Source organism: Watersipora subatra, chromosome 1 (assembly GCF_963576615.1).
Source record: "Watersipora subatra chromosome 1, tzWatSuba1.1, whole genome shotgun sequence".
Classification (NCBI taxonomy): domain Eukaryota; kingdom Metazoa; phylum Bryozoa; class Gymnolaemata; order Cheilostomatida; family Watersiporidae; genus Watersipora; species Watersipora subatra.
The window spans coordinates 33139806-33152836 of record NC_088708.1 but is presented as its reverse complement, the minus strand read 5'-3'; the positions used below and the strand labels follow the sequence as shown (position 1 = coordinate 33152836).

The 13031-nt window shown below is 37.2% G+C and overlaps 1 protein-coding gene across 1 annotated transcript in view; it reads left to right on the top strand.

Moving 5' to 3' along the window:
* The window catches only part of LOC137386781 (uncharacterized), a 168532-nt gene that overhangs the window by 77854 nt on the left and 77647 nt on the right, over window positions 1-13031 (top strand). The window contains 13 exon segments of the mRNA XM_068072928.1: window positions 1888-2158; window positions 4357-4571; window positions 4657-4872; window positions 6017-6199; window positions 6289-6406; window positions 6523-6746; window positions 6967-7184; window positions 7851-8091; window positions 8660-8837; window positions 11347-11543; window positions 11859-12092; window positions 12277-12450; window positions 12759-12971. Coding sequence (XP_067929029.1) covers window positions 1888-2158; window positions 4357-4571; window positions 4657-4872; window positions 6017-6199; window positions 6289-6406; window positions 6523-6746; window positions 6967-7184; window positions 7851-8091; window positions 8660-8837; window positions 11347-11543; window positions 11859-12092; window positions 12277-12450; window positions 12759-12971 — 2682 coding nt within the window.

Below are 13031 nucleotides of genomic sequence, written 5' to 3'. Positions count from 1 at the left end.
ATAGTACCGTTCTCCTTTAACACAACTAGTATGGTACAGTTCTCCTCTAACACAACTAGTATGGTACAGTTCTCCTCTAACACAACTAGTATGGTACAGTTCTCCTCTAACACAACTAGTATGGTACAGTTCTCCTCTAACACAACTAGTATGGTACAGTTCTCCTTTAACACAACTAGTATGGTACAGTTCTCCTCTAACACAACTAGTATGGTACAGTTCTCCTCTAGCACAGCTAGTATGGTACCGTTCTCCTTTAACACAACTAGTATGGTACAGTTCTCCTCTAACACAACTAGTATGGTACAGTTTTCTTCTAACACAACTAGTATGGTACAGTTCTCCTCTAACACAACTAGTATGGTACAGTTCTCCTCTAACACAACTAGTATGGTAAAGTTCTCCTCTAACACAGCCAGTATGGTACCGTTCTTCTCTAACACAACTAGTATGGTACAGTTCTCCTCTAACACAACTAGTATAGTACAGTTCTCCTCTAACACAGCCAGTATGGTACCGTTCTCCTCTAACACGACTAGTATGGTACAGTTCTCCTTTAACACGACTAGTATGGTACAGTTCTCCTCTAACACAACTAGTATGGTACAGTTCTCCTCTAACACAACTAGTATGGTACAGTTCTCCTCTAACACAACTAGTATGGTACAGTTCTCCTCTAACACAACTAGTATGGTACAGTTCTCCTTTAACACAACTAGTATGGTACAGTTCTCCTCTAGCACAACTAGTATAGTACCGTTCTCCTTTAACACAACTAGTATGGTACAGTTCTCCTCTAACACAACTAGTATGGTACAGTTCTCCTCTAACACAACTAGTATGGTACAGTTCTCCTCTAACACAACTAGTATGGTACAGTTCTCCTCTAACACAACTAGTATGGTACAGTTCTCCTCTAACACAACTAGTATGGTACAGTTCTCCTCTAACACAACTAGTATGGTACAGTTCTCTTCTAACACAACTAGTATGGTACAGTTCTCCTCTAGCACAACTAGTATAGTACCGTTCTCCTTTAACACAACTAGTATGGTACAGTTCTCCTCTAACACAACTAGTATGGTACAGTTCTTTTCTAACACAACTAGTATGATACAGTTCTCCTTTAACACAACTAGTATGGTACAGTTCTCCTCTAACACAACTAGTATGGTACAGTTCTCCTTTAACACAACTAGTATGGTACAGTTCTCCTCTAACACAACTAGTATGGTACAGTTCTCCTCTAACACAACTAGTATGGTACAGTTCTCCTTTAACACAACTAGTATGGTACAGTTCTCCTCTAGCACAACTAGTATAGTACCGTTCTCCTTTAACACAACTAGAATGGTACAGTTCTCCTCTAACACAACTAGTATGGTACAGTTCTCTTCTAACACAACTAGTATGGTACAGTTCTCCTCTAACACAACTAGTATGGTACAGTTCTTTTCTAACACAACTAGTATGATACAGTTCTCTTCTAACACAACTAGTATGGTACAGTTCTCCTCTAACACAACTAGTATAGTACCGTTCTCCTCTAACACAACTAGTATGATACAGTTCTCTTCTAACACAACTAGTATGGTACAGTTCTCCTCTAACACAATTATTATGGTACAGCACTACTTTAACAAAATTACTCTACATATTATTAACAACTATTAGAGTTCATCTTAGCTGTTATACATACATGTTGTTGTTCCAGTGACATGAAACTGTCACGCGATTATTTTTTCAATGAACAGAAACTCCTAAAGATCTCATTGAATTATCACAAAGTATTGAATGATTGGAAAAAGAGAAATGTGAGCGCTTCCATTATGTGCAATCATTGCATATAACTCTACTAATTCCTAGTATCACCTTGTCTATTTCTAGGCCTTTGCAAAGCGGGCTACTACTGTATAATGAAAGCCATTACCTCTTCACCTAATGTGACTGATGAGAGAGGTGGTCCTTGTCCCCAGGGCTACTTCTGTCCTGAGGGCAGCAGCAGTTACACACCTTGCCCCAAAGGAACATTCGGGGATAGAGATCGGCTTCCGTCTGAACTGGATTGCACCTGGTGTCCACCAGGAGAGTTCTGCTCATTGTCTGGCATGTCAGCTCCCAATGGTTCTTGTGTCGAAGGTCATTTCTGCAGCAATAGGTGCGTGCATGTGTATAGAACTGCATAGATACGTAGACCTAACATTATAAAAATATGTAGACCTAGCAATATATAGATATAGAATTATATAGATGTGTAGATTAAGAAATATATAGTTATATAGAGATATAAGTATGTAGACTTAGCAATATATAAATATAGAATTATATAGATGTGTAGATTGAGAAATATATAGTTATATAGAGTTATATAAGTATGTAGACCTAGCAATATATAGATATAGAATTATATATATATATGTGTAGATTGAGAAATATATAGTTATATAAAGTTATATAAGTATGTAGACCTAGCAATATATAAATATAGAATTATATAGATGTGTAGATTGAGAAATATATAGTTATATAGAGTTATATAAGTATGTAGACCTAGCAATATATAAATATAGAATTATATAGATGTGTAGATTGAGAAATATATAGTTATATAGAGTTATATAAGTATGTAGACCTAGCAATATATAAATATAGAATTATATAGATGTGTAGATTGAGAAATATATAGTTATATAGAGTTATATAAGTATGTAGACCTAGCAATATATAGATATAGAATTATATATATATATGTGTAGATTGAGAAATATATAGTTATATAGAGTTATATAAGTATGTAGACCTAGCAATATATAGATATAGAATTATATATATATATGTAGATTGAGAAATATATAGTTATATAGAGTTATATAAGTATGTAGGATATATATACAATTTGGCGCTTTGTCACTAAGTGAGTCATAAAATAAACTTTGTTTTAATCAATGAAATACAAAAATCGACTCTCCAAAGATAATGATAGTTGCTGAAACTTGTGAGCTGCTTATCTTTTAATCTTAAAACAAAATGCAATACTACTACAATCCATGTATTGAGAGAACTAAAACTTGTCTTGAGTTTAGGTTTCGATAGTGAGTGTAATATACGCTGTTATTACACTCACTAGTGAGTATAATAGGCTGTTGTTAAACTCAATAGTGACTGTAATACGTTGCTATTAGACTAACTTACGTTGTTATTAGACTCAATAGTGTGTGTTATACATTGCTATTAGACTAACTCACGCTGTTATTAGACTCAATAGCAAGTGTAATATGCTGACTTAATAGTGAGTGTAAATTCAAGTCTCTAACCAAGCTGTACAAGTACACATGAGACTTCGGTGGTCACAGACCTCTGAGTTGCTAATGTAAACTTAATGCTTTACTTAAAGGTTGACTTGCAACAAAATTCACATTACAGTTATTTGGTGTCAAAAGATTCACCATGTCTTTACTCTGCTGTGTTGTAGGTGCAAAATATGTGGAAATGTGATTACAAGCTCCTAAAAACTTAAAAAAGAACAGTTTATCGCTGCCATCACAAAACCGCCGTAGATTAGAATCTCTTTCTAAAACGGCTCAAATCGGGCGTAGTTGTACAAGATGGCTTTTGTTTACACTTTCACGCAACCTCAATCGACGAAATATTTTCACAAATATACTTCATGCACTCAATAAAATCATGTCTATTGTTCTTACGCGTCTGTTTTATCGTCATTGTAATGCTGTCACTTTTAGCACTGATATCTTATAACTTACCGTAAAAATTCGTTAAATTTTTTAACCTTAGCTCGAAGGAGTACATATCATTGTCTGATAATTATGACGAGCCTGTTGGTCACCTGTGATAATCAAAAATCGCTCCAGAAATTATTTGCGAAGTATTGGGTCACATGATCAGATTACGACTCAACGATTAGACCAAGTCGAAACAAAACTGTTAAGTAGCGAGCATCTTTATTTGATACGGGGTCTACGGGGGATACGGTAAAACCCGAAGTGTTTGTCATAAACTTGTGCTACAATAAGTTTTATATTGAGCTTTTTATTGGCCTTTCAATTTACGTGAGGACATCACGTGACAAAACAATAACCAAATGTAATGACAACATCAAAGGAATAAACTGATTCAAATCTACGGCGGCTTTTTGTTTTTGAGATTTTAAGAGATTGTAATCACATTTCTCCATATTTGGCACCTACAACACAACAGAGTAAGACATGGTGAATCTTTTGATACCAAATAACTGTAATGTGAATTTTGTTGCAAGTCAACCTTTAAGGGAGTCTTCGTGCAACCAGAAGTTTCTATAATTATGATCTATTAGCTAGTAGATGTCCTTTATTTCAACAGGTCGGAGGAGGCGAATCCAGTTGGTAAAACGTATGGTGACATCTGTCCTTTGGGCCACTATTGTCCAGCTCATAGCTATGCACCAACACCTTGCATTGCTGGCACATACAATCCTGTTCAAGAAAGTGGAAATGTGAATGCTTGTCTGGCTTGCCCTGCAGGCAAATACTGTGACAAGGAAGGTCAGAGCAACTACACGGACAACTGTGAGCCAGGTATGATCCTTACGGTTGTTACAATTATAACCCAACACCGTTAGTTGGCTATAAGAATGACTGACACTGGCATCATTATTTACAGGGTACTATTGTCTTGGCTCCGCCTCATCTGCGACTCCACAGAACTCTCCGACAGGTGACAGATGCCCAGCTGGATCATACTGCCCGTTAGGCTCCCCCGATCACATATACTGCCCGAATGGCACATATACCAACTACACTGGAGCTAGCGAGTGTGATGTCTGTCCTGAGGGCTACTTCTGTATACGTAGATATGTTGCTGATCCTTGTCTTCCGGGTCAGTCTCGTCCGCTCTTAGCTCTATTTCACCAAGTGCTACCTGAATAGCTCTTCTGTTACTTTAGAAGATGTTTTCCATGCATATATATCTTGCTATATGTATAATTCTTTGTATATAGTTTTTAATTATAGTCTTCACTTACATATAATTAAAGGTCTCTCTTTTGATAGACTTATCCTTAAATAGAGTTACTCATTGTTGTCCATACTTTCGTATTTTTAAATATTTACATCTTTATTGCTATTTTACATAGAGTTACTCATAATGTAGATATACAACCAGGCATCACTCTTTTTATATATTTATCGTTATCCTTGCAGTTCATATCTACAGCTAGACATCTATCTACTTGTAGATATATTTTGTCATAGCATTAATAACTATATTCTACACATAAAATTAAGTCAAAGTGAATAGGTGTTCAGCTTTGATATACTGTAATTGAATGCTCTGCAAAAAAAGGTCAGTCGAAGACCTTCCAGTTTAGGAATCTTCTTGTGCCAACAGATGGTAGTTGACTTCATGATCAAAGGAAATCATGACAAATACAAGTTTTGTAAGAGCTACCGCCATCTACAAAGAATTATGGATATTGTTAACAATATATCTTAATACCGCTGTTCCTTTATTCCTCTGATTAACTTACATGTATGTCATTCTTTACTACAGAGGTAAGTTTCTTTACGGGAGATATAGGTGTTCTAGTATAAAGTTGACTTCAGACCCTTTTTTCAATGCAATCATCTTTTACTTTTTAATAAATTAAAAAGTATTATCTCAGTTTTCTTTAAGCAGTTAGCCACGCTGCTAGAAATTGCCATTCTCTCTTACCATGCAGTTACGTTCGCTTTGCTCTTGACATTGTCTTTTACCTTTATTATAACCAGAAGGATAATAGACAGCTTGGGCGTTCAAATGTAATCTTGTATGTGCCTTTACATTTAGTTTGAGTAAAGAACTAAGGCTAGATTAAGCGGTAAACGATTTGTCTTGAGAGCAGGCATCTCGCTGCAGTTCATATAGGAAAAAGAGACTATTTTAATTTTTTAAAACAGATATGAAACACTGTAAGAGTGGAGTTTTTTAATTTATGAGATCATGTCTATCATTACATTACATTATCAGCCATTACAAATTGCAGGTTACTACTGCCCATACGGCACCGGAGAGAACCTGCAGATGTGCCCATCTGGTACGTTCAATCCCATTGACAACCTGGCTTCAGAAGATGAATGCACTCAATGTACTGCCGGTACATATTGTGAGCTGCCTGGACAATCTAACTACACCGGTCTCTGTGCAGCAGGTTACTACTGCACAATCGGTAGGTCTAGTGTTTCTTCCCATGCAAGAACATCTGCTACCCTTTACTTAGAAGTATATTGTATGACTTCTTGACAATGTATTTCACAGGAGTAAATACCGTGGCCCCAAGCAGCAATAACACTGGGGTAGGTGGTGAATGCATGCCAGGATATTATTGCCCTATTGGCTCTGAGAGACCTTTGTCATGTCCTGCCGGTACTTTCAGGTACGTGCACTGCTTGCAAAATTACTGCTAACTTAGTTGCTTTCAAGTGTCGAGAAATTATTTTTACGTGACTCAGTGTTACAATTTGATACATTACATGTTATTATCTTTTCTAGCGCCATGTGGAGACAAGCTGTTTGCTCTCAGTGTCAGCCCGGCTACTACTGTTCAGAAAACTCAACACACTATGACTATCAAATTTGTCCAACTGGTTATTATTGTCCAGCTGGGACGACTTACGCTTATGAGAACCCCTGCCCAAAAGGAACGTATAACCCTGTCGAAGGATCTGATGCTATAGAAGACTGTAAGGATTGCCCACCAGGACAATACTGTGAAAGTAAGTAGCGAATATAATCTCTGAAGACTTTTTTCTCATTCTATAACCGTGTTGTGGCTATAACACAGTTTCATTGCTTGAGAGCAGCTGAGAAGTCACCTTGTAGAATAGGAAGCTGGCATTATTGACGTGTTTTTTTATTCATCGTCTATGCATTTGCTGCCGAGGAAACTCATGATCTGATCACTGCTAACAAACCTTTCACTCTAAAACATTATAGCTGATGGTCTGGAAAGCCCTTCAGGAAATTGCTCAGCTGGTTGGTACTGCACAGGGCGCTCATTTGAGTATCAGCCCACCCCTCCTGTCAATTCATCCAACCTACCAGATTGCGTCTGCCCAGCTGCTAACTATACCGGTGGCAAGTGTTGGCCTGGGTCTTTCTGTCCTCAAGGATCGGTATATCCACTCGACTGTACATATGGCCAGTATTGTCATGTAAGTTCATTTTGTTGAATATTCTTGAAGACATTTCAAGTTATCGAGTACTTTTATGACTGAAACTTTCCTTATTTGCTTTCTATTATTAGCTTAGGATAAAACAACGGAAATGTACACTTTATAGTTGTTAGTGTCTACCTAAGTATTTACTTTTTGTTTTATCTATCCATGAGACCCACCTGATGTCTGACTGACTACTCATAAGTAACTGACCACCCATTTACCAAAATTTAGTAGTAGTAATACTACTAATATTATTCATTAATAATATATTAATAAATATACTATAAATATGTTATTGATATATTAATAATATTTACTAATAATATAGTTATTAATAAGTATATTAGAAATATAAATAATATATATATTATATATATTATATAAAACATATTAATATACATTTATTACTACTATATTTCTGCTACTATTACAGCTACCTACTTTTATTACAACTATGACTTCCACCATTGTTAATCAGTAAGATAAAAGGAAAGGAATGTTCATCTGGAGTTCATAAAGAGCCTAAGGAACTTTGGCTACAGTTTTCAAACTAGTGTTCCAACAGTCATTGATGAGCAACAGACTTACAGGGTTTATACTTTTTAGTATGGTTGTAGTATGTTCTGTTGCTATTCTAAAACATATTGATTATATAACCAGGTTTATGGGATGTCACAACCTGCTGGAGACTGTCATTCTGGCTATTATTGTCCGGGAGGTGCGGTGAGTCCAGTCGAGATTGTTTGTCCAGTAGGTCATTACTGTCCTGTGGGCTCTCCGTTACCCACCCCATGTCCAAGTGGCACAATGAGCAATGAACTGGGTAATCCCAACATAACATACTGTGAGCTCTGCACTGCCGGTTATTACTGCTCAGGCACCAACAATACTAATGTCACAGGTATGGCCTCCCCTCTTACCTTCTCTTATCAGCTAGTTGGCTTGCTAGTACTGTAAATACCGCAATACTGGTAAGTTTACACTCCTAAGTCACATATAAAGTCTACACTCCTAAGTCACATATTAAGTCCACACTCCTAAGTCACATATAAAGTCTACACTCCTGAGTCACATATTAAGTCTATACTCCTAAGTCACATATTAAGTCTACACTCCTAAGTCACATATAAAGTCTACACCCCTAAGTCACATATTAAGTCCACACTCCTAAGTCACATATAAAGTCTACACTCCTAAGTCACATATTAAGTCTACACCCCTAAGTCACATATTAAGTCCACACTCCTAAGTCACATATAAAGTCTACACTCCTAAGTCACATATTAAGTCCACACTCCTAAGTCACATATTAAGTCTACACTCCTAAGTCACATATTAAGTCTACACTCTTAAGTCACATATTAAGTCTACACTCCTAAGTCACATATTAAACTGTGTAGCTATACTAGGTTTAAAGTTTAAATAACACGTAGTGCATATGGACTATTTGCGTAATTCACTATTTGAAGGTCCATGTGATGCCGGCTATTACTGCCCTGCTGGCCAATCAGAGCCTTCACCCATGCAATATAATTGTTCAGTTGGACATTATTGTCCAGTGGGTTCACCAGAGCCATATGCCTGTACACATGGGTACTACCAGGATGAAATACTGCAGTCTGATTGCAAAGACTGCCCTCCTGGAAGGTATGCATAAAGATATTATTGAACTGTGTTTGCTGATAACAAATTTACATGCTAAAGTAAAATGTGCATGAATGTTAGGCTTGAAAGACTTCAAAACATGTGTGGTTTCAAGTCACCATTAGGTCATATTCATAGCCGATGTGAGACATTATTATGGCTGTTATCCAAAGAATACGCAATGTGACAACTACAACTATAGAATGACCACCTACTGCTGATTGCTTAATTACCATTTGTGCTATTGATTGAAGATACAGCTTTTCAGAAGTGTATACGGGTTCACCCCGTTTTCATCCCCTTTAATAATTAAGAATCCCTGTAAGAATGTCACTCATTCAACACGTTTGTTCATTTTAAGAAAGTATAATGTACCCATGATGTATAGGCAGCGTTCGCTTGTAAAGATAAAATTTCATGCTTGTTGATTTGCATGATTTTGCTTTGTTGCCATTAACTTATCTCCGCTTCATTAGTGGAAGCTTTACCGAAACACTATGCTGACTTACTGTCAACAGAGTGTTTATCATTGCCATAGTTACCAGGAAGGTGCAGAGAGAGAGCATTGCATGAACACAGCATTAGTTGCTATCTAGTTGAACATTACTTAAGTTTGCCAATATGCATATATCACATCAACATATATCACATCAACATATATCATATCAACACATATCACATCAACATATATCGTATCAACATATATTATATCAACATATATTATTATATCAACATGTATCACATCAACTGCATATACCATCAACATATACTACATCAACATATATTATATCAACATATATCATATCAACATATATTATATCAACATATATTATATCAACATATATTATATCAACATATATTATATCAACATATATTATATCAACATATATTATATCAACATATATTATATCAACATATATTATATCAACATGTATCACATCAACATATACCATCAACATATACTACATCAACATATATTATATCAACATATATCATATCAACATATATCATATCAACATACATGTATATCACATCAACAATTGGCAAAGATCACTAAAAGAGCCGTTAAACATAAATCAGGTTGTTTGTATGTAAGTGTTTCTCATGCTACTTTCATATACTTGGGTATCAGCCTCTTCTCGTGTTCCTTCTAATAAATTTCATGATCATTAGCTCCGTTGGCAAACACAAGTCAATTTCTTTTAGTATAATCTTAGATTAGTTTTAACTTTCTTTGAATTTGCTATTCATGTTTCTGGGTTTTATTGAATTGATTTCAGAATGAAGAGTTTAAACCAAGTCAAGTTTTAAACCTCTGATTGGTTATACAAATATGATATTGGTTAATCCAGAATCTTCACCTCTATTGCTGAAGTAACATCATGAGCTTGCAGCTAAACTCTCTGAGCGATTAATCCAAATATAGTACTTAGTAACTACTCCTGCCATATTGTCATAAGTAAGATAATTGCTTGCAACTTGAGAACACCTTTTCCCCGGCTTTATAGCTCAAGTTTGCGTACTTTATGCTTTATAGATCAAGTTTACACAAATTTTTAGAGTATCTTGGTGACCTTAGGCAGTAAAACAATATAGGGTACCTAGGTGGCTTAAGGCGGTAGAACAATACATGTACAGGGTGCATAGGTGGCCTAAAGCCTGGTTCCCATATACGTCGCAAAGCACCGACGACAGCATCGCAGGCTATTAGCGGTGAAATGGGAACCTACACGCCAGGTACTGCCGAAGTCCGCCGGTAGTTGCCGGCGGCATCGCAATAGTTCAGCGCTGTTCAAATTTTGCAAAAGACCGCAGGCAAAACCTTCCCGAAATGCACTGTACGGGTGAAGGTCACCATTATAGAAATGGCATGGCTAACGAACAATTTATTTGATTACGCGATTATGGTTAGCGATGCAGCTATTATGTGAACATATGTCGCCGAGACTAACGTTGCAAACGTTTTGCTGCGCAAGTTACCGCCAGAGTATCGCAATCGATATGGGAACCAAGCTTAAGGCAGTAGAACAATATAGAGTGCCTTGATGGCTTAAGGCAGTAGAACCTTGGCTGTTAACTGGAGATTTGTGACATTCGATAAGCCATGAAATCTCTAGTAAATTAATTTTCGACAGATTTTAACCCTTATTTGTCAAATGAGCTTGAATCAGTTGATAAAATTCGAAGGTTTCATGTACAAATTTTTATTCGACACTTGAATAAAAACGTCTTTGTTTTTATCATAATGATGAAGAAATTTTCTATAGAACATCTTTAGGCTTGGTCATGTGATCTTGGTCATGTGATCTTGGTCATGTGATCTCGGTCATGTGAAAGGTATTTAGCTGCCCAAGCCTCAGAGCTGCTGCACATACATGTAGGTTACCTGGTGCTTTTATAAGCATCCCTCTTACTGGAACCTAGTAACCTCATAATATGGAAAAGTATACTATTGTTAGCTATTCTGATATACACATTTGCTGTGACACATAGCTTCCTATACCACTTGCAGTTACTGCGACCCTACAGAAGTAGTACCAGTTGGAGTTGTCACACCAACCATTTGCCCAAGAGGTTACTATTGTCTGCTCAATACAGAGACAAAGCATGAATTTCCATGTCCTGTTGGATCCTATGGTAACAGAACCGAGCTGGAGTCAAGTGCAGGGTGTAACCTTTGTGATGGAGGGTATTACTGCCCAACTGAAGGTTGGTGCTTATCTGTATTTGCAACTGTCATAGTAAGCATATCCACATTTTTATATTTTGTAATTTTTGTAATACAAAATTTATCCAGATTTGAATCTAGATATGACTTTGGTTTGACTTGCTAGGTTGCTTCCATAAGTTTGTTTGCATAAGCACTTTAGTTGAGAAAGCGCTTTCCTTGCTAGAAATCTCCAAATGAACTTATGCAAGGGTTTCTTCTATGTCATTCTAGACGTGTCCTAGCATTGCTTCTGTGTAATATTGTAGTATGTATAAATGCACCTTGCCTTTCTTAACTCATTCCTTCTATTACAGGACTTACTGAACCATTTGAACAATGTGACGCTGGCTATGTCTGTTCACTGGGCGCCCATAATGCTACTCCTGCTGACAACTATACAGGCTATGAATGTCTCCCAGGTTTCTATTGTCCTCGAGGATCATATCAAGGTGTTATGTGTCCTGCTGGTACATTCAGCAACGCTTACGGACTAGAGAACATTACCCAGTGTGTACCCTGTACCACAGGCTATTATTGTGAAGAATATGGTGAGATTATGATCTATTCTCACAAGTTGATTTAATGCCTTCACCGGTTTCAGTCCATCGTATTTATACGCTCATTCCATTGACTGAATAGCATGTGTTAAAGAGAGTGAGTCAACACGCAATGTAGAGCGTCTTGCTCGCTAAATAGTTCCCAACCAGTCATATTCATGGATTGACACTGCAGGACTGACACAGCCATCTGGACTGTGCATCCCTGGACACTTTTGCTCCCTTGGCTCTCCTGAAGCTAACCCTCTGTCTCAGCTCTATGGAGACATCTGCCCTGCTGGCTATTACTGCGGATTGGGTACGGGTACGCCCAGTGCCTGCCCCTCAGGCACCTACAACCCTAACACAGGTCTGTCAGCTATATACTTTCAATTGTTAACTTTTTGTTACCTCTATGCTGATAATTGTATGTGATAAAAGAGGCCACTTCAACCAAGATCATGTTTGAGCAAATATTTTACAAGCTCTAGATATTTATGGGCTTGTTTGCTATTAGGAATTTTGCTGATATCCTCCTAAGGAGAGACATTTTGTCTTAAGTTATATTTATTTCATAATCTACACCCGTGTGATTGATAGAGACAGGAATAAGATTACTCGAACCACTTCCTGAGCTTCTCCGCTTTGTGCAGCAACTGATGTTTTTTTCTTCAACAGGAAAAGAAGATCTATCTGACTGTCTGGGATGTCCTGGTGGAAAATTCTGTGAGACCATGGGTCTTACAAATTGGACTGGCTATTGCTCTCCTGGTTTCTACTGCTCTTTCAACGCAACTACAGACGTGCCACTTGATGGCGTGACTGGAGACGAGTGCCCACCGGGTCACTACTGTCCTGAGATGTCTCCAGCTCCAGTGCCGTGTGCTGATGGTATGTTAAACATTTTTGTGATAGCATTTCTTTGGTTGACAGTTATCAGTTGATTGGCTC